Source organism: Bombina bombina, chromosome 2, assembly GCF_027579735.1.
Source record: "Bombina bombina isolate aBomBom1 chromosome 2, aBomBom1.pri, whole genome shotgun sequence".
Classification (NCBI taxonomy): Eukaryota; Metazoa; Chordata; class Amphibia; order Anura; family Bombinatoridae; genus Bombina; species Bombina bombina.
The window spans coordinates 357,721,485-357,743,276 of record NC_069500.1 but is presented as its reverse complement, the minus strand read 5'-3'; the positions used below and the strand labels follow the sequence as shown (position 1 = coordinate 357,743,276).

General features: G+C 40.2%; 1 protein-coding gene across 1 annotated transcript in view; it reads right to left on the bottom strand.

Annotated features, from left to right (window-relative positions):
• The window catches only part of MLXIP (MLX interacting protein), a 254,388-nt gene that overhangs the window by 21,783 nt on the left and 210,813 nt on the right, over positions 1-21,792 (bottom strand). Inside the window, exons 13-15 of the mRNA XM_053701754.1 lie at positions 15,800-15,901; positions 14,952-15,079; positions 2,968-3,091 (exon numbers count right to left, since the gene is read on the bottom strand). Of these exons, the coding sequence (XP_053557729.1) occupies positions 2,968-3,091; positions 14,952-15,079; positions 15,800-15,901 (354 nt within the window). The remainder of the gene's footprint in view (positions 1-2,967; positions 3,092-14,951; positions 15,080-15,799; positions 15,902-21,792) is intronic.

Genomic DNA, 21,792 nt, shown 5'->3' with positions numbered 1-21,792 from the left:
AAGCCTTGCACCTGTTCCTCCTTTGGAACTGGGTGGATCACTCCCATAACTAGGAGGTCTTGAACACAATGTAAGAATGCCTCTCTCTTTATCTGGTTTGCAGATAATTGTGAGAGATGAAATCTCCCTTTTGGGGAAGAAGCTTTGAAGTCCAGAAGATATCCCTGGGACACAATTTCCAATGCCCAGGGATCCTGGACATCTCTTGCACAAGCCTGGGCGAAGAGAGAAAGTCTGCCCCCTTCTAGATCTGTTTCTGGATCGGGGGCTGATCTTTCATGCTGTCTTAGAGGCAGCAGCAGGTTTTTTGGCCTGCTTTCCTTTGTTCCAAGCCTGGTTAGGTCTCCAGACCGGCTTGGACTGGCCAAAATTTCCCTCTAGTTTTGTATTAGAGGAAGTTGAAGCTGCGCCTTTTCCTCCAGTAATATCAGAAAGGATCTCCTTCAGTCCAGGCCCGAATAGGGTCTGCCCCTTGAAGGGAATGTTGAGAAGCTTAGACTTTGAAGTAACGTCAGCTGACCAGGATTTAAGCCATAGCGCCTGAATAGCAAAACCTGAGTTCTTAGCCGTTAACTTGGTTAAATGAACAACGGCGTCAGAAATAAATGAATTGGCTAGCTTAAGAGCTTTAAGCTTGTCAAGGATATCATCCAATGGGGTTTCTACCTGTAGAGCCTCTTCTAGAGACTCAAACCAGAAGGCCGCAGCAGCAGTGACAGGGGCAATGCATGCAAGGGGCTGGAGAATAAAACCTTGTTGAATAAAAATTTTCTTAAAGGTAACCCTCTAATTTTTTGTCCATTGGATCCAGAAAAGCACAACTGTCCACGACAGGGATAGTTGTACGCTTCGCTAGTGTAGAGACTGCTCCCTCCACCTTAGGGACCGTTTGCCACAAGTCCCGTGTAGCGGCATCTATGGGAAACATCTTTTTAAAAACAGGAGGGGGAGAGAACGGTACACCTGGTCTATACCATTCCTTAGTAATAATTTCTGAAAACCTATTAGGTATTGGAAAAACATCAGTGTAAACAGGCACTGCATAGTATTTATCCAATTTACACAATTTCTCTGGGACTACAATGGCGTCATAGTCATCCAGAGTTGCTAAAACCTCCCTGAGCAACATGCGGAGGTGTTCAAGCTTAAATTTAAATGTAGACATATCAGAATCAGGTTGAAGTGTCTTCCCTGAGTCAGAAAAATCACCCACAGATAGAAGCTCTCCTGCCTCGGCTTCTTCACACTGTGAGGGTATATCAGACATAGCTACTAAAGCGTCAGAGAGCTCTGTATTTGTTCTAGCCCCAGAGCTGTCTCACTTTCCTTGTAACCCTGGCAGTTTGGACAATACCTCTGTAAGGGTATGATTCATAACTGCCGCCATGTATTGTAAAGTATACGCAATGGGCGCGCTAGATGTACTTGGCGTCCCTTGAGCGGGATTTATAGGCTCTGACACGTGGGGAGGAATAGTCGGCATAACTTCCCCCTTGTCAATTTCCTCTGGTGATAAATCTTTTAAAGCCAGAATATGGTCTTTATAACTTATAGTAAGATCAGTGCATTTGGTACACTGGGGTTCCACAATGGCTTCTAAACATAATGAACAAGGAGTTTCCTCTATGTCAGACATGTTTCACAGACTAGTAATGAGACCAGCAAGCTTGGAAAACACTTTAATTAATGTAAAAAAGCAGAATATAAAAAAATGGTACTGTGCCTTTAAGGGAAAAAAACAATCATAAAAACTGCAAAACAGTGAAAAAAAGCAGTTAGCTCTACGAAATTTTTACAGTGTGTATAATAGACTAAAATAGCATTGCACCCACTTGCAAATGGATGATTAACCCCTCAGGCTCAAAAACTAAGCAAAAAAAACAGTAAAGCCGTTATAACAGTCACAAGCAAACTGCCACAGCTCTACTGTGGCTCCTACCTTCCCATAAAACGACTTTTGTAGGCACAAAAACCCTTTACAGAGGTCCAATATGTCAGGGGACTCCTTCAGGGAAGCTGGATGTCTCAGAATGTAAAAACTACTGCACAATTAGAGTGCAAAAATAGGCCCCTCCCACCATGCACTCAAAGTGAAAGGGCCATAAATAACTACTCCTATGAGAAATCTAGTCAGCCATGTGGAAAACTAGGCCCCAAATAAAGATTTATCACCCTTAGTAAAAAACGTTCTTTATAAATCATGCAAACGTTTAACATACTAAGCCATAAGAGCAAGTAACATGAATATTACCCTTTACTGCAAGCATGATGCCAGTTGTTTGTTAACTCACTGCAATCAGGCTTACCTTAAATATATCAGGCACTGTCAGCATTTTCTAGACCTTATCATCTCTCTAGAAAAATATATACTGAACATACCTCAGCGCAGTTAATTCTGCAGGCCGCTCCCCCAGCTGAAGTTTTCCCATACTCTTCAGTTATTTGTGAGAACAACAGTGGACCTTAGTTACAACCTGCTAAGATCATCAAAAACCTCAGGCAAAACTCTTCTTCTAATTTCTGCCTGAGGTAAAAACAGTACAACGCCGGTACCGTTTAAAAATAAACTTTTGATTGAAGATAAACTACACTAATTCACCACATCTCTCTTGATACTTCCTTTCTTGTCGAGAGCTGCAAGAGAATGACTGGGGGTGGCAGTTAGGGGAGGAGCTATATAGACATCTCTGCTGTGGGTGATCCTCTTGCAGCTTCCTGTTGGGAAGGAGAATATCCCACAAGTAATGGATGAATCCGTGGACTGGATACACCTTACAAGAGAAATATTTTATATTTTTCTGTTTTAGAAACTATAACAGACTACTTGAGCGCAGTTGTGATTATTACAATAAATGTGCTACTGATTAGCTCATGAAGGAAAAATATCAAAAACTGGCTGTTAGGTTTTATTGAGGACTGGAATTGAGAAAAACTGCATCACTAAGGGAAAACATACTGAAAGGATACAATCCAGAACTTCCAATTCTGAAGGGTCCTGCTTTTCACATATTTATCAAATAGATCCCTCATATGATCAAACCTCTGAGGCGTTATAGGGACCCCAGTGGCTGGGAGCTGCTGCTGACATGACCTGGAAAACAAAGAAAAATGTTTTGACCTTAAGAGATTTTATCTTAGCTTCTGAAAAATGTAAAAGGGACAGTCTACTACAGAATTTTTATGGTATAAAAAAAAGATAGATAATCCCTTTATTACCCATTCCCCAGTTTTGCATAACCAACAGAGTTATATTAATATATTTTTTACCTCTGCGATTACCTTGTATCTAAGCTTCTACAGACTGCCCCCTTATTTGAGTTCTTTTGACAGACTTTAATCTTAGCTAATCAATGCTGACTCATAAATAACCACGGGATGGAGCACAATGTTATCTATATCGCAAACATGAACTAATGCTGTCTAGCTGCGATAAACTGTCAAAATGCAATGAGATAAGAGGCAGCCTTCAAGAGCTTAGAAATCAGCATACGATATGACGAGTCCACGGATTTCATCCTTACTTGTGTGATATTAACCTCCTGCTAACAGGAAGTGGCAAAGAGCACCACAGCAGAGCTGTATATATAGCCCCTCCCCCTCCACCCTCAGTCATTCGGCCGAAGGTATAGGAAGAGAAAAAGGAAAGGCTAAAAGGTGCAGAGGTGACTGAAGTTTAGAAAAAACTATAAAGAAAAAACGGTCTTAAAAAAAACAGGGTGGGCCGTGGACTCGTCATATCGTAAAAGAAAGTAATTTATCAGGTAAGCATAAATTTAGTTTTCTTTTACAAAAATATGACGAGTCCACGGATTTCATCCTTACTTGTGGGAAACCAATACCAAAGCAATAGGACACGGATGAAAAGGGAGGGACAAGACAGAAACCTAAACGGAAGGCACCACTGCTTGAATAACCTTTCTCCCAAAGATAGCCTCAGAAGAAGCAAAAGTATCAAATTTGTAAAATTTGGAAAAAGTATGAAGGGACGACCAAGTCGCAGCCTTACAAATCTGTTGCATAGTTTTTAAAGGCCCATGTGGAAGCCACAGCCCTAGTAGAATGAGCCATAATTCTTTGAGGAGGCTGCTGTCCAGCAGTCTCATATGCCAGGCGGATGATACTTCTCAGCCAAAAAGAAAGAGAGGTAGCCGTAGCTTTCTGACCCCTACGCTTTCCAGAATAAACAATGAATAATGAAGATGATTGACGGAAATCCTTAGTTGCCTGTAAGTAAAACTTTAAGGCACGGACCACGTCCAAGTTATGTAACATGCGCTCCTTCTTAGAAGAAGGATTAGGACACAAGGAAGGAACAACAATTTCCTGATTAATATTCTTATTCGAAACAACCTTAGGAAGGAACCCAGGTTTGGTACGTAAAACCACCTTATCAGAATGAAATATGAGATAAGGCGAATCACACTGTAATGCTGAAAGCTCAGAAACTCTTCGAGCAGCAGAAATAGCAACCAAAAACAGAACTTTCCAAGATAATAGTTTAATATCTATGGAATGCATACGTTCAAACGGAACCCCTTGCAGAACTCGAAGAACTAAATTCAAACTCCAGGGAGAAGCAATAGGTCTAAATACAGGCTTAATTCTAGATAGAGCCTGACAAAAAGACTGAACATCTGATACATTTGCCAAACGTTTGTGAAACCGAATTGACAAAGCTGAAATTTGTCCCTTTAAGGAACTTGCTGATAACCCTTTCTCCAATCCTTCTTGGAGAAAAGACAAAATCCTAGGAATCCTAACTTTACTCCATGAGTAACCCTTGGATTCACACCAATAAAGATATTTATGCCATATCTTATGATAGATTTTTCTAGTGACAGGCTTTCTAGCCTGTATCAAAGTATTGATAACTGAATCAGAGAATCCTCGCTTCGATAAAATCAAGTGTTCAATCTCCACGCAGTCAGTTGCAGAGAAATTAGATTTGGATGTTGGAAAGGACCTTGAATGAGAAGGTCCTGTCTCAACGGAAGCTTCTGCGGTGGCAGAGAGGATATGTACACTAGATCTGCATACCAAGTCCTGCGTGGCCACGCAGGCGCTATCAGGATCACTGAAGCTCTCTCCTGTTTGATTCGAGCAATCACGGAGGAGAGGAAACGGCGGAAACACATAAGCAAGGTACTGCCAAGGCATCTATCAGTTCGGCCTGAGGATTTCTTGACCGGGATCTGTATCTTGGAAGCTTGGCATTCTGATGAGATGCCATCAAATCCAATCTGAGAATCAATGAGGCAAATACCTCCGGGTGAAGTTCCCACTCCCCCGGATGAAAAGTCTGTCGACTTAGAAAATCTGCTTCCCAGTTCTCTACCCCTGGGATGTAGATCGCTGACAGACGTCAAGAGTGGGCCTCTGCCCAAATGATTATCTTGGATACTTCTATCATCGCTAAGGAACTCCTTGTTCCCCCCTGATTGACATATGCCACAGTAGTTATGTTGTCCGACTGGAATCTGATGAATTTGGCCGAAGCCAACTGAGGCCACGTCTGAAGCGTATTGAATATTGCCCTCAGTTCCAAAATATTGATTGGAAGTAGAGACTCCACTTGAGCCCAAACACCCTGAGCCTTCAGGGAATTCCAAACTGCACCCCAGCCCAGAAGGCTGGCATCTGTTGTCACTATCACCCACGAGGGTCTGCGGAAACAAATCCCCTGGGACAGATGATCCGGCGACAACCACCAAAGAAGAGAGTTTCTGGTCTCTTTATCCAGAATTATCTTTGGAGATAAATCCGCATAATCCCCATTCCACTGACCGAGCATGCACAGTGCAGTGGTCCGAGATGAAAGCGAGCAAACGGAACGATGTCCATTGCTGCTACCATTAATCCGATTACCTCCATACACTGAGCCACTGATGGAGTGCTCGGCAAGTATTCAAAATCTTTGATTTTCTGACCTCCGTCAGAAATACTTTCATGGCTACCGAGTCTCAGAGTTCCCAAGAAAGGAACCCTTGTCTGTGGAACAAGTGAACTCTTCTCTATGTTCACCTTCCAGCCGTGAGTTCTCAGAAAAGACAACACTGTGTCCATGTGAGATTTTGTCAGATGATATGTTGACGCCTGATCAGAATATCGTCCAGATAAGGCGCCACCGCTATCCCTTGCGGTCTGAGAACCGCCAAAAGAGACCCTAGAACCTTTGTGAAGATTCTGGGTGCTGTGGCCAACCCGAAAGGAAGAGCCACAAACTGATAATGTTTGTCCAAGAAGGCAAACCTTCGAAACCGATGATGATCTTTGTGGATTGGAATATGAAGGTAAGCATCCTTCAATTCCACGGTAGTCATATATTAACCCTCCTGGATCATTGGCAAAATTGTTCGAATTGTCTCCATCTTGAATGATGGAACTCTGAGAAATTTGTTTAGACACTTGAGGTCCAAAATGGGTCTGAACGTTCCCTCTTTTCTGGGGGACCACAAATAGGTTTGAGTAAAACCCCTGTCCCTGTTCCAATTTTGGAACAGGACAGATTACTCCCATAGTAAAAAGGTCTTTTACACAGCGTAAGAACGCCTCTCTCTTTATCTGGTTTGCAGATAATTTTGAAAGATGAAATCTCCCTCTTGGGAGAAAATCCTTGAATTCCAACTGATAACCGTGGGTCACTATTTCTAGTGCCCAGGAATCCTGAACATCTATTGCCCAAGCCTGAGCAAAGAAAGAAAGAAAGTCTGCCCCCTACTAGATCCGGTCCCGGATCGGGGGCCACCCCTTCATGCTGTCTTAGGACCGGCAGTGGGTTTTTTGGATTGTTTACCCTTATTCAAGTTCCGATTGGGTCTCCAGACTGACTTAAATTGGGAAAAATTCCCTTCCTGCTTTGTGGAAGAAGAAGCAGCGGGGGGTCCTCCTTTAAAGTTCCGAAAGGAACAAAAATTATTCTGTTTACCCCTCATTTTAACCGACCTATCCTGAGGTAGGGCATGGCCCTTACCTCCTGTAATATCAGAAATGATCTCCTTCAATTCTGGCCCAAAAAGGGTCTTACCTTTAAAGGGAATAGCTAAAAGCTTATGTTTTGATGACACATCAGCAGACCAAGATTTGAGCCACAATGCTCTACGTGCTAAAATAGCAAATCCTGCATTTTTTGCTGCTAATTTAGCAATTTGAAAAGCAGCATCAGTAATAAAAGAATTAGCTAACTTAAGAGCCTTAATTCTATCTAGAATGTCATCTAATGGAGTCTCAACCTTAAGAGACTCTTCTATAGCCTCAAACCAAAAAGCTGCTGCAGTAGTTACTGGAACAATGCAAGCTGTAGGTTGTAAAAGAAATCCCTGATTTAACAAATAATTTCTTAAGTAGACTCTCTAATTTCTTATCCATAGGGTCCTTGAAAGCACAACTATCCTCAATGGGTATAGTAGTACGCTTAGCTAGGGAAGAAATAGCTCCCTCTACCCTAGGGACCGTTTGCCATGAGTCCCCCGAATGGTAACTGATATAGGAAACATTTTCTTAAAATTAGGAGATGGAGAAATCGGTATACCTGGTCCCATCCCATTCCTTACTGATAATTTCCGAAATTCTCTTAGGAACCGGAAAAAACATAATTTATGCTTACCTGATAAATTTATTTCTCTTGTAGTGTATCCAGTCCACGGATCATCCATTACTTGTGGGATATTCTCCTTCCCAACAGGAAGTTGCAAGAGGATCACCCACAGCAGAGCTGCTATATAGCTCCTCCCCTCACTGCCATATCCAGTCATTCGACCGAAACAAGCCGAGAAAGGAGAAACTATAGGGTGCAGTGGTGACTGTAGTTTAATTAAAATTTAGACCTGCCTGAAAAGGACAGGGCGGGCCGTGGACTGGATACACTACAAGAGAAATAAATTTATCAGGTAAGCATAAATTATGTTTTCTCTTGTTAAGTGTATCCAGTCCACGGATCATCCATTACTTGTGGGATACCAATACCAAAGCTAAAGTACACGGATGATGGGAGGGACAAGGCAGGAACTTAAACGGAAGGAACCACTGCCTGTAGAACCTTTCTCCCAAAAACAGCCTCCAAAGAAGCAAAAGTATCAAATTTGAAAATTTGGAAAAAGTATGAAGGGAAGACCAAGTTGCAGCCTTGCAAATCTATTCAACAGAGGCCTCATTTTTAAAGGCCCAGGTGGAAGCCACAGCTCTAGTTGAATGAGCTGTAATCCTTTCAGGAGGCTGCTGTCCAGCAGTCTCATAGGCTAAACGGATTATACTCCGAAGCCAAAAAGAAAGAGAGGTTGCCGAGGCCTTCTGACCTCTCCTCTGTCCAGAGTAAACAACAAACAGGTTAGATGTTTGGCGAAAATCTTTAGTAGCCTGTAAGTAAAACTTCAAGGCACGGACTACATCTAGATTATGCAAAAGACGTTCCTTCTTTGAAGAAGGATTAGGACATAATGATGGAACAACAATCTCTTGATTGATATTCTTGTTAGAAACCACCTTGGGTAAAAACCCAGGTTTTGTACGCAGAACAACTTTATCTGAATGAAAGATCAGATAAGGAGAATCACAATGTAAGGCAGATAACTCAGAGACTCTTCGAGCCGAGGAGTTTCTCCTCCTGAGTCCATGAACCCTGAGCCTTCAGGGAGTTCCAGACTGCACTCCAACCTAGAAGGCTAGCATCTGTTGTTACAATTGTCCAATCTGGTCTGCGAAAGGTCATACCCTTGGACAGATGGGCCCGAGATAACCACCAGAGAAGAGAATCTCTGGTTTCCTGATCCAGATTTAGTAGAGGGGACAAATCTGTGTAATCCCCATTCCACTGACTGAGCATGCATAATTGCAGCGGTCTGAGATGCAGGCGCGCGAATGGCACTATGTCCATCGCCGCTACCATTAAGCCGATTACTTCCATGCACTGAGCCACGTGGGGCGCGGAATGGAGTGAAGAACACGGCAAGCATTTAGAAGTTTTGATAACCTGGACTCCGTCAGGTAAATTTTCATTTCTACAGAATCTATTAGAGTCCCTAGGAAGGAAACCCTCGTGAGAGGAGATAGAGAACTCTTTTCTTCGTTCACTTTCCACCCATGCGACCTCAGGAATGCCAGAACTATCTCTGTATGAGATTTGGCAATTTGAAAGCTTGACGCCTGTATCAGGATATCGTCCAGGTAAGGAGCCACCGCTATGCCTCGCGGTCTTAGGACCGCCAGAAGTGAGCCCAGAACCTTTGTAAAAATTCTTGGGGCTGTAGCCAACCCGAATGGAAGAGCTACAAATTGGTAATGCCTGTCTAGAATGGCAAACCTCAGGAACTGATGATGATTCTTGTGAATCGGAATGTGAAGGTAGGCATCCTTTAAGTCCACTGTGGTCATGTACTGACCCTCTTGGATCATGGGTAAAATGGTTCGAATAGTTTCCATCTTGAATGACGGAACTGAGGAATTTGTTTAGGATCTTTAAATCCAAAATTGGTATGAAGGTTCCCTCTTTTTTGGGAACCACAAACAGATTTGAATAAAACCCCTGTCCTTGTTCCGTCCGCGGAACTGGATGGATCACTCCCATTACAAGGAGATCTTGTACGCAGCTTAGGAATGCCTCTTTCTTTATCTGGTTTGCAGATAATCTTGAAAGGTGAAATCTCCCTTGTGGAGAAGCTTTGAAGTCCAGAAGATATCCGTGAGATATGATCTCCAACGCCCAGGGATCCTGAACATCTCTTGCCCACGCCTGGGCGAAGAGAGAGAGTCTGCCCCCTACTAGATCTGTTGTCAGATAGGGGGCCGCTCCTTCATGCTGTCTTAGAGGCAGCAGCAGGCTTTCTGGCCTGCTTGCCCTTGTTCCAGGACTGGTTAGGTTTCCAGGCCTGCTTGGATTGAGCAAAAGTTCCCTCTTGTTTTGAAGCAGAGGAAGTTGATGCTGCACCTGCCTTGAAATTTCGAAAGGCACGAAAATTAGACTGTTTGGCCTTTGATTTGGCCCTGTCCTGAGGAAGGGTATGACCCTTACCTCCAGTAATGTCAGCAATAATTTCTTTCAAACCAGGCCCGAATAAGGTCTGCCCCTTGAAAGGAATGTTGAGTAATTTAGACTTTGAAGTCACATCAGCTGACCAGGATTTGAGCCATAGCGCCCTACGCGCCTGGATGGCGAATCCGGAATTCTTAGCCGTTAGTTTAGTCAAATGAACAATGGCATCAGAAACAAAAGAGTTAGCTAGCTTAAGAGTTCTAAGCTTGTCAACAATTTCAGTCAATGGAGCTGTATGGATGGCCTCTTCCAGGGCCTCAAACCAGAATGCCGCCGCAGCAGTGACAGGCGCAATGCATGCAAGGGGCTGTAAAATAAAACCTTGTTGAATAAACATTTTCTTAAGTTAACCCTCTAATTTTTTTATCCATTGGATCTGAAAAAGCACAACTGTCCTCAACCGGGATAGTGGTACGCTTTGCTAAAGTAGAAACTGCTCCCTCCACCTTAGGGACAGTCTGCCATAAGTCCGTGTAGTGGCATCTATTGGAAACATTTTTCTAAATATAGGAGGTGGGGAAAAGGGCACACCGGGCCTATCCCACTCCTTACTAATAATTACTGTAAGCCTTTTAGGTATTGGAAAAACATCAGTACTCACCGGCACTGCATAGTATTTATCCAGCCTACACAATTTCTCTGGCACTGCAATTGTGTCACAGTCATTCAGAGCAGCTAATACCTCCCCAAGCAATACACGGAGGTTCTCAAGCTTAAATTTAAAATTAGAAATCTCTGAATCAGGTCTCCCCGATTCAGAGACGTCACCCACAGACTGAAGCTCTCCGTCCTCAGGTTCTGCATATTGTGACGCAGTATCAGACATGGCTCTTACAGCATCTACGCGCTCTGTATCTCGTCTAACCCCAGAGCTATCGCGCTTGCCTCTCAATTCAGGCAATCTGGATAATACCTCTGACAGGGTATTATTCATGATTGCAGCCATGTCCTGCAAAGTAATCGCTATGGGCGTCCCTGATGTACTTGGCGCCATATTAGCGTGCGTCCCTTGAGCGGGAGGCGAAGGGTCCGACACGTGGGGAGAGTTAGTCGGCATAACTTCCCCCTCGACAGACCCCTCTGGTGACAATTCTTTTATAGATAAAGACTGATCTTTACTGTTTAAGGTGAAATCAATACATTTAGTACACATTCTCCTATGGGGCTCCACCATGGCTTTTAAACATAATGAACAAGTATCCTCTGTTTCAGACATGTTTGTACAGACTAGCAAGCTTGGAAAACACTTTAAAGCAAGTTAACAAGCAATATAAAAAACGTTACTGTGCCTTTAAGAGAAACAAATTTTGACAAAATTTGAAATAACAGTGAAAAAAGGCAGTTACACTAACAAATTTTTTACAGTGTATGTAACAAGTCAGCAGAGCATTGCACCCACTTGCAAATGGATGATTAACCCCTTAATAACAAAAACAGAATAATAAATGACAAAAACGTTTTTTAAACACAGTCACAACAACTGCCACAGTCTACTGTGATTGTTACCCTCCTCAAACACGACTTTGAAGTCTTTTGAGCCCTTCAGAGATGTCCTGGATCATGCAGAGGGAAGCTGAATGTCTCTGTCAGTATTTTTAGCTGCACAGAAAAGCACTAAAATAGGCCCTTCCCACTCATATTGCAACAGTGGAAACCCTCAGGAACTGTTTCTAGGCAAAAATCAAACCAGCCATGTGGGAAAAAAACTAGGCCCCAATAAGTTTTGTCACCAAACATATATAAAAACGATTAAACATGCCAGCAAACGTTTTATATTACACTTTTATAAGAGTATGTATCTCTATTAATAAGCCTGATACCAGTCGCTATCACTGCATTTAAGGCTTTACTTACATTAATCTGGCATCAGCAGCATTTTCTAGCAAATTCCATCCCTAGAAAAATATTAACTGCACATACCTTATTGCAGGAAAACCTGCACGCCATTCCCTCTCTGAAGTTACCTCACTCCTCAGAATATGTGAGAACAGCAATGGATCTTAGTTACTTCTGCTAAGATCATAGAAATCACAGGCAGATTCTTCTTCTAATGCTGCCTGAGATGAAACAGTACACTCAGGTACCATTTAAAAATAACAAACTTTTGATTGAAGTTAAAAAAAAACTATAATACACCACTCTCCTCTTACTACGTCCATCTTTGTTGAGAGTTGCAAGAGAATGACTGGGTATGGCAGTGAGGGGAGGAGCTATATAGCAGCTCTGCTGTGGGTGATCCTCTTGCAACTTCCTGTTGGGAAGGAGAATATCCCACAAGTAATGGATGATCCGTGGACTGGATACACTTAACAAGAGAAACATCAGTTTAAGTAGGAACTTCCAAATATTTATCCATTTTACACAATTTCTCTGGAGGAATCACAATAGGATCACAATAATCCAGAGTCGCTAAAACGTCCCTAAGCAACAGGCGGAGGTGTTCAAGCTTAAATTTAAATGACATAGCATCCGAATCTGAGGCAAAACATTCCCTGAATCAGAAATTTCACCCTCAGACAGTAATTCCCTGATCCCCAACTCAGAGCACTGTGAGGGAACATCGGAAATAGCTAATAAAGCATTAGAGGATTCAGTATTTACATTAATACTTGCTCTACTGCGTTTACCCGCAACACTGGTAATTTAGATAATACCTCTGTAAGGGTAGTTGACATAACTGCAGCCATCTCCTGCAGAGTAAAGGAATTAGATGCACTAGAAGTACTAGGCGTCGCTTGTGTGGGCGTTAAAGGTTGTGACACTTGGGGAGAATGGGATGGTATATCCTGATTCTCTTCAGACTGAGAATCATCCTTAGGCACACTTACTTTATTTAAAATATGCTTTTTACATTGTTTAACTTTTGTACTGAAAGGGCTTTACAATGTTAGAGGGGGTTGCACAATAGCTTCTAAACACATAGAACAATGAGAAACCTCAATGTCAGACATGTTGAACAGACTAGTAGTACCACAAAAGTCGTTTAAACACTTATTTATAGCATAAAATAAACATTAGAAAAAACGTGTACTGTGCCTTTAAGAAAAGAATAAGTGAACAATTTTTCAAAAATGCACAAAAAACGTTAAATTATTCCCAAATTTAACTTAATATCATTGGTTAATCCAAAAATTACTGCACCCAGAAGCAAGGGCAGAAATAAGGCTTTAGAAGTACTTATATCAACATCTAGTCAAAAGATAGATACAAATATACTCTGCACCTCTCCACAGCTCTGCAGTGGTGCCTACCTGCCCCCAGGGTACTTCAAATCAAGTTTCCAACCCTTCAGACCAGCTACACAGTCCAGGAGCCACCGAGTTACTGTTTGCTGCTGCTAAGTCTGAAGGAAATGCGCCAAAATAGGCTCCGCCCCTTAAGGTCAAAAGTTGGAGTAGGCCCAAACAACACAGCATGGGAATGCGGTTTTGCACTAAAGTAAAAATACACACACAATACAACCCTCAAGCATAAAAACACTTAAGTTTTAAATGCCAAAAACAAAAAACATAAAACATCGTTTTTTATATGGTCTCCCATGTCACATAATGCCCAAATATCAACTAATGATAAATATAATATAGGGACTCCAGTAACACCCCTCTTATTAAAAAAGGTTTTACTGCTTACCCCATTCCCATAGAGGGAAATAATGCCAGCCAGTTCTGATACACCAAGTCTCCTCAGAAAAAAAGTCTGCACATACCTTAATGCTGCTTGTAGCATGAAACCGGTCTCCACACTGAAGATGTCTCATGGTTGCCTTCAGAAGTCTTTGTGGGAACCAGCGTGGATCTTAGTTACAAATGCTAAGGTCATCAAACCTCAGGGCAGAAATCTTCTTCCATATCCCCCTGAGGAAAATAGTACTCACCGGTACCATTTAAAATAAAAAACTCCTTGATTGAAGAAACTAAAACTAACACCTCATTTTACCATGTCTTCCTAGTATAACACAGGCAAAGAGAATGACTGAGGGTGGAGGGGGAGGGGCTATATATATACAGCTCTGCTGTGGTGCTCTTTGCCACTTCCTGTTAGCAGGAGGTTAATATCCCACAAGTAAGGATGAAATCCGTGGACTCGTCATATCTTTGTAAAAGAAAGTAGTTTTAAATGCATTCCCTATCTGAATCATGAAAAGTTTAATTTTGACTAGACTGTCTGTTTAAGAAACCTTTAAAAAAAAAAACTGCTGAAACAGAGGATCTAGAATAGGAGTATATAAACGAATCAACAGGAGGTGGCAAAGGACAAGTCCCTATGACTAAATCCCAATAGCTATACTCTAAATACATCCCTACAACAATCACTGTACTCTGAGGGGGAAATGGGCCTCAACTCAGTTTGAAAACCCCTCTCACTGAAGAATCAAATGCACATCTTCATTCTTCAACCTCCTCCAGCAGAGACAAAGACAAGACTGAGTTGCAAGTGAGGTGGGAGGGGTTTTATAGAGCTCTTGGGGTTTTGGAATCTTTGCCTTCTCCTAGTGACAGGGAAGAGTAATTCCCAGGATAAATGGATTGTGGATCAGCTCTATGAAAGAAAATGATATATTTAACTGAATATTGGCAATTTGTATGTCTTTATATCTACATCACACAGTTCTAGGCTTTTAGGGACCATATAAATACAAATGCAAGATTTGATTGTGTGAGGACTTGCTTTTCTGTGGGCTGATCTGTAGGCAATCTGGGTTGGCGCATGTACAGGGAGCTAATTGACTCCCTGCCTCATATGCCCACCCGCTCAACAACCTGAACCATGTCAGTACATGAAATGCTAAAGAAAAACGGTCTTTGAAATCAAACCTATCCCAGTCCTTAAAGGACATAATAAAACTAGAATATTTAATATGCCACATAAACTATTAAAAAAATAAAAAAATATTTTATTAACAACTTGACAGAGTGAAGTCACCCACTTGATGGCAATATTGAGCTCCTCCACCTCTTCCCTGAGTCGTCTGGTTTCTTCCACTACATGGGCTCTCTCCTGCTGCAGTTTGGCAATGTATTCCACAGTCTTCTGTAGAGTTATTGCATGGCTGATCTGAAACATTAAATAAAGCATTGATTACTGAATTCTTCCCTGAAAGAATTGATCATTTGTTTAGAAGACTTGCATAGAAACTGAGGCTGCAGGAGAGCTACTCTGCATATAAACACATGCTCCACTAGCAATAGAACTTAATCAAAAAACCTGTCACAAGACCTGATTTCCAGGGCACTTTTTATAACTCCAACCCAAAAATACAGACTGTGTCCAACACTTGGGTACTAGCTGTTGGCATTTTTAGTTTACTTCTCATATATATTCATATACTGCCGTGTACAGTTGCTTCTGCTAAGACTAGCAATTCAACAATCCTTTCCTGATACTAAATTAGGAATTTCTATTTTTTTTCTTCAAACACTAGATTTGCAATTGGGTTTTCACTTTACATATACAAGGTAATGACAAAAATAAATAAATATATAATTTTTTCTGTCTCATCGCCTTTTCTTGAATATGTCACCAATTAGCAATAAAAATAACTGACACTTTCTATGCTATTGCAAAGTATACAACATGCAGAGGGTAAAAAAGCACTAAATATACTAGACCAGATCATAAAGGGAGGAATTAGAAAGTACATTTTCCCTTTAATTATCATAGGATATTATGTACAACAAATATTAACGTGAGATAGTTTAGTATAATCAAGAATTGCAGTTATCTGTTGGGATGTACAACAAAGACTAAAACTCTGACAGAAAAAAGGTTAATTACCGGTTTGGTACTGGGTGACACAAAACTGTTTAATGTGCTGAATGCGCTCTTTATGTTATACCTCCGCTTCTGTTCTGCTGAAATATGCTTCAGTCTTTGATTCTACAAGAAAAATCAAAACCAATTAGAAAAGCATAAGCAGTTGTACAAATACATTCAAACCAAGTAAAAGCTGCACTCTCCAAGTCAAGGAAGTGAAAAACTTTATTGACAAGAAACGTTTCAAGGCTCCTGTCCCTTTGTCAAGCTAAACACATAATGTACAAAGTGAACATTTAAATCCATATCAGTTAAAACATAACCAATCACAGCTCTAGTAGTAGGAGGGGTTACAAAGCATCATAGTGAAAATGCCCTGACATCACTGTTAACCCATATAGAACCAAAACATTATTTTTCAATGGCTAGGATTGGTAACATTAAAACACACCTAAAAATAAGGAACACAAGAGATACATATATTGCAACAGAAAACCAGAGGGATATATTACATAACTATATTCAAATTAAGGGATTTAAATCAAATTCCCTATACATGCCTTTTGGGTGCATAGTGTCTAATTTCCAAATTCCTCTAGTTCCCTTTTTAGCATGATCTAGAACCATGAAACTCAATTGACTCACTTGATGGCCCATCTGGTGGAAATGTGCTTGTACCGGTAAATAACTTAAGTCAGGGTTTCTTATATTAGACTTGTTGTCCTATACGGTCCCTTACCCTTTGGAGTAGTCTCGCCAACATAATAGCCCACATGGGCATAGCTCACATACGACGAATTACAAGTAAAGAAACCTCTGATTTTATATTTGTACCCTGTGTATGGATGTGATATCTCACCTCCCTTAATCACACTATGGCAATGGGCATATCCCAAGCAAGGATATTTACCATCCTTGGGTGTCCCAAAAAATGGCATCTCTTTTCTGTGAGGGTAACATGGCTTTAACTATTCTCTTACCACATGTATATACCCTGCAGTATGCTGCTTTCGGCAGCTGCTTAAACTCTTGAATTTCTGAGCAGGATTCTCTCAAAATATACCAATTTTGTTTTAATATCTCAAATATTTTATTACTCAACAAATTTTATGTCCTCACAAAAGGTACTTTTTTTTGTCTCTAGCTTTTTGTGTCCTATCATACATTTTAGATCTAATATCTATCAATTCAGTTTTACCATAGCCACATTTCTCAAATTTTTGTTGTATCTCATTTAATCTAATCTATTTTTGCAGGGTCTGACACAATTCTGTCTACTCTCAGAAATTGTGATTTTGGTATGGATTTAAATACATTTGGGGGAAAGCTTTTTCTATGTAGAAGTGTGTTCCTTCTTCCTGTTGCTTTGGTATATAAGTCTGTTTTAAGGCTTCCGCTTTCTTTGAAGACTAATGTATCAAGGAACTCAATTTGACACTCATCATATCTAGATGTAAGCTTTATAAAAAAAAGGGACATCATTTCAATTTCCAACTTGAATTATGTTAACAACTGGAGAGGACATGTCCATACTATGAACAGGTCATCTATATAGCGATACCATGTTTAACAGTATTGTTTAAAATATGGGTGATCACTTTAACTTCTATTCTGTCCATCACTAGAGGCATATGATGGTGCTACATTGGACCCCATCGCCGTCCAAGTTTTTTTTGTAAATAAAATGTACCATCAAATACAAAATAATTTTGTGTCAAAATAAGCTGTAAAAGCCTCAATCATAAAATTACTTTGTTAACTACTGTATTTTCCACATGCCTCCAATTTGTTTAAACACATTTAATTCCCACTTCATGTGGAATAACCATATAGAGGGTGGACACATCGCATGTGAAAAGCACAATATTGTTCCCCAACTTTGCAAGATCCTTGATTTTATCTAAAAAAGTCATTTGTGTCCACATATGATTTACCTAATTTTACTTAATGGGGCAAGTACTTTATCCCGAAATTTGGCCGGCCAGGAGGTTTAACAGGGTATTTGTGTATTTTAAGCATAACATAAAAAGCTTGAATAATGAGATGTTTTAGGTACAAAAGCCCAGAGTTTTCTACTAATAATATGGTGCTGATCAGCATTATCAAACAATAATTTTAATTGTGTCTGGATTTTAATAGTGGGATCACTATGTAGTTGTTTATATAGATCTGTATCTTGCAGCTAACGTAACACCTCAGCTTTGTAATCAGTAGAATTCATAATGACTACCGCCCCACACTTAGCACATTTGATGGTTACAGATGTATCATTCTGCAATTTATATAAAGCCTCTCTCTCAGAAGCAGATAAGTTATGCACAAATTTGCTGCTATAACACTTATCAAAGTTTTTTTAACCTGTTCAACCACTTTAATATATGCTTCCTCACCATGATTATTGCATGGAGGACTAAAGTGACTTATTATGGAGTCCAAATTCTGCAATATCTAGCATATCATTAATTTGGATCTAAATGTCATAGTCCCCACATATTAGTAGAGTCTTTCCTGTCTTATCGCTAAAAAAGGCTTTTAATTTCAATGACCCATAAAATCATGTCCACATTTAATAAAAACATATCAGGACCCACTTCTAAAACCCCACTAAAGCACACACTATCCAAAATATATAATATCTTATCTCAGCCCCCCCCCGGCAACTTACCATGCTCCATAGAATCTTGGGAAAGGGAATTGGGGGTTATTATCCTCCCCAGACAGCATCCTCCATATTTAATAACACTAAGTCGTCTTCATCTTCAGCGGTCATAGTTGAAATTAATTATAAAATACTTAATAAATGGTATTTTATCCCAAGGCGCTTACACAAATTGTACCCTACAACAAGAAATCGCTGCTGGTGATGTGGCCACGTCGGTAGTGGAATGGGACATATGTGGTGGTGTAATAGCATAAACCAATTTTGGAGGGCTTTGGCGGGAGAAATAGATGAGATCTTCCAGAGACTACTGCCCCTAGACCCCCTAATGTTCCTACTCAACAACCACCTAAAACGCCCATCCAAAGCTCACAGTATATTGTTTAGAATACTAACAGCGCAAAGTCTCTTATTGCCAAAAACTTGAAATCTGATGCTCCCCCAACCATGGCAATGTGGAGGCAGAAAGTCACAGACCTAATAGAACTAGAGGAGTATAGATATTATAGGACGGATACCAGAGACCTTTTTATTATAGCACAAGATTTATGGGCTCAATACTTGAAGCTCAAACAAAACCGTTGACAATTACCTCCCAGACACCCATTCTAGACAGTAGAGTGACAAGATAATCAAGAATGGAATAAAACACAGTAGCTGTAGAAAACAACTATATGTACGCCTAATCGATATATAACTGGAACACTAGTTTGAGATTATTGTATATACATAATATTATACTCACTTGAGTTCAAATGTGAGAACAGTTATTTGTTTATTTTTCTCGTATGTTACTGCCGATCTGTTTCTAATACTGTGATCTCAATTTCTCAATAAAAAAGAATTTGGAATAAAAACATATCAGGACCTTCTGTTGGGCAAAATGTTAGTCCCATATTTCAAAGTACAAATGTTGAACAGTATTGTTTAAAAATATGGGTGATCATTTATCACTTTCTCTTCTATACTGCTATCAGACTGCAGACACCAGTCAAGCTGAATAAATTGCTTAATACTACTACTGAAAGTGACCTAATAGGAAGCGACTTGCTGGGGCCACAGAACCCACCAGTTTAAATCTGTCCTTTGGTCTAATGAGTCCAAACCTGAGGTTTTTGTTTCCAACCACTGTATCTTTGTGATATGCAGAAAAGGTGAAAGGCTGATGTCAGGATGAGCTGCCCCCTAGGGGACGAGGTATGATGGTGTGTGGGTACTTTGCTGAAGGCACACTTAACTAGCATGGCTTCCATAGCATTCTGCAGCAACCCATTTGGTTAGAGCTTAGTTTGCTTGTCATTTGTCTTTCAACGGTATATTGGTTTAAAAAAAAAAAAAAGTTTTCAATTTGTCCTAACATTTCAAACAATTAGCCAAAAACTACTGTACTAATCTTTATACATTTGGCATTTAGATATATTTTATGGTCTAGGAGGTGCTTTTGTGGTGGAAGCAACAAGACAGGAAGTACCTGCAGTAGTGTTCTGTTAGCTATAGCATGTATACATACTATACATAGTGTCATGGAAGTCATTCAGAGATGCTGGAGGGTTGTTGCTAAACCTTGCTACAAAATGCTGTTTTAATAAAGCTTTGAATAAAAGTTGGTTAAATGTTTACATTTATGACTGCTCTGCCTGATTGCTAATAAATCACATACCAATTATCGATCAAACTTGTTTGATATATTGAAGTGGATTTTTTTTCCATTCTGTTATTGGCTGAAGTAACCAAGCCATAGAGAATTGGATATTGGATATAAGATTTGGTACACAGCAATATTATAATATGGAGAAAATTATCATTGCTACATGGAACTCATATTACCTGAGAGCACACACAAATTTTTTACAATAAAAAACAAACAAAAAAAACAACTTACATTGATGTAAGAGTTTAAAGGGACATGAAACCCACATTTTTTCTTTCATGATATAGAAAGAGTATGCAATTTTAAACAACTTTCTAATTTACTTCAATAATCTAATTGGCTTCATTCTCTTGATACCCTTTGTTTAAAAGCATATCTAGATAGACCCAGAAGCTGCTGATTGGTGGCTGCACATAGATGCCTAGTGTGATTGGCTCACTCATGTGCATTGCTATTTCTTCAACAAAGGACATCTAAAGAATGAAGAAAAGGACAGAAGTAAATTTGATTGTTGTTAAAAATTGTATTCTTTAGCTGAATCATGAAGGAAAAAATATGTGTTTAATGTTCCTTTAAGTTCAAAGCATTTAAAAAGGTATGAACATTTTGGACTTGAATTCCCTCAACACAGACAAATTGAATACAGTAGGAATGCAATATAATATTGGCAAAAAAGAAGATTTTCTTTTTTTTATGGACATTGAACAACAATTTATGCTTACCAGATAAATTCCTTTCTTTCCTGGAAGGAAGAATCCACAACTTCATTCCTTACTGTTGGGAAATACAACACCTGGCCACTAGGAGGAGGAAGACACCCCAGCCAAAGGCTTAAATATAATTGTGTACAGGGAGTGCAGAATTATTAGGCAAGTTGTATTTTTGAGGACTAATTTTATTATTGAACAACAACCATGTTCTCAATGAACCCAAAAAACTCATTAATATCAAAGCTGAATAGTTTTGGAAGTATTTTTTAGTTTGTTTTTAGTTATAGCTATTTTAGGGGGATATCTGTGTGTGCAGGTGACTATTACTGTGCATAATTATTAGGCAACTTAACAAAAAACAAATATATACCCATTTCAATTATTTATTTTTACTAGTGAAACCAATATAACATCTCAACATTCACAAATATACATTTCTGACATTCAAAAACAAAACAAAAACAAATCAGTGACCAATATAGCCACCTTTCTTTGCAAGGACACTCAAAAGCCTGCCATCCATGGATTCTGTCAGTGTTTTGATCTGTTCACCATCAACATTGCGTGCAGCAGCAACCACAGCCTCCCAGACACTGTTCAGAGAGGTGTACTGTTTTCCCTCCTTGTAAATCTCACATTTGATGATGGACCACAGGTTCTCAATGGGGTTCAGATCAGGTGAACAAGGAGGCCATGTCATTAGATTTTCTTCTTTTATACCCTTTCTTGCCAGCCACGCTGTGGAGTACTTGGACGCGTGTGATGGAGCATTGTCCTGCATGAAAATCATGTTTTTCTTGAAGGATGCAGGCTTCTTCCTGTACCACTGCTTGAAGAAGGTGTCTTCCAGAAACTGGCAGTAGGACTGGGAGTTGAGCTTGACTCCATCCTCAACCCGAAAAGGCCCCACAAGCTCATCTTTGATGATACCAGCCCAAACCAGTACTCCACCTCCACCTTGCTGGCGGGAGTCAGACTGGAGCTCTCTGCCCTT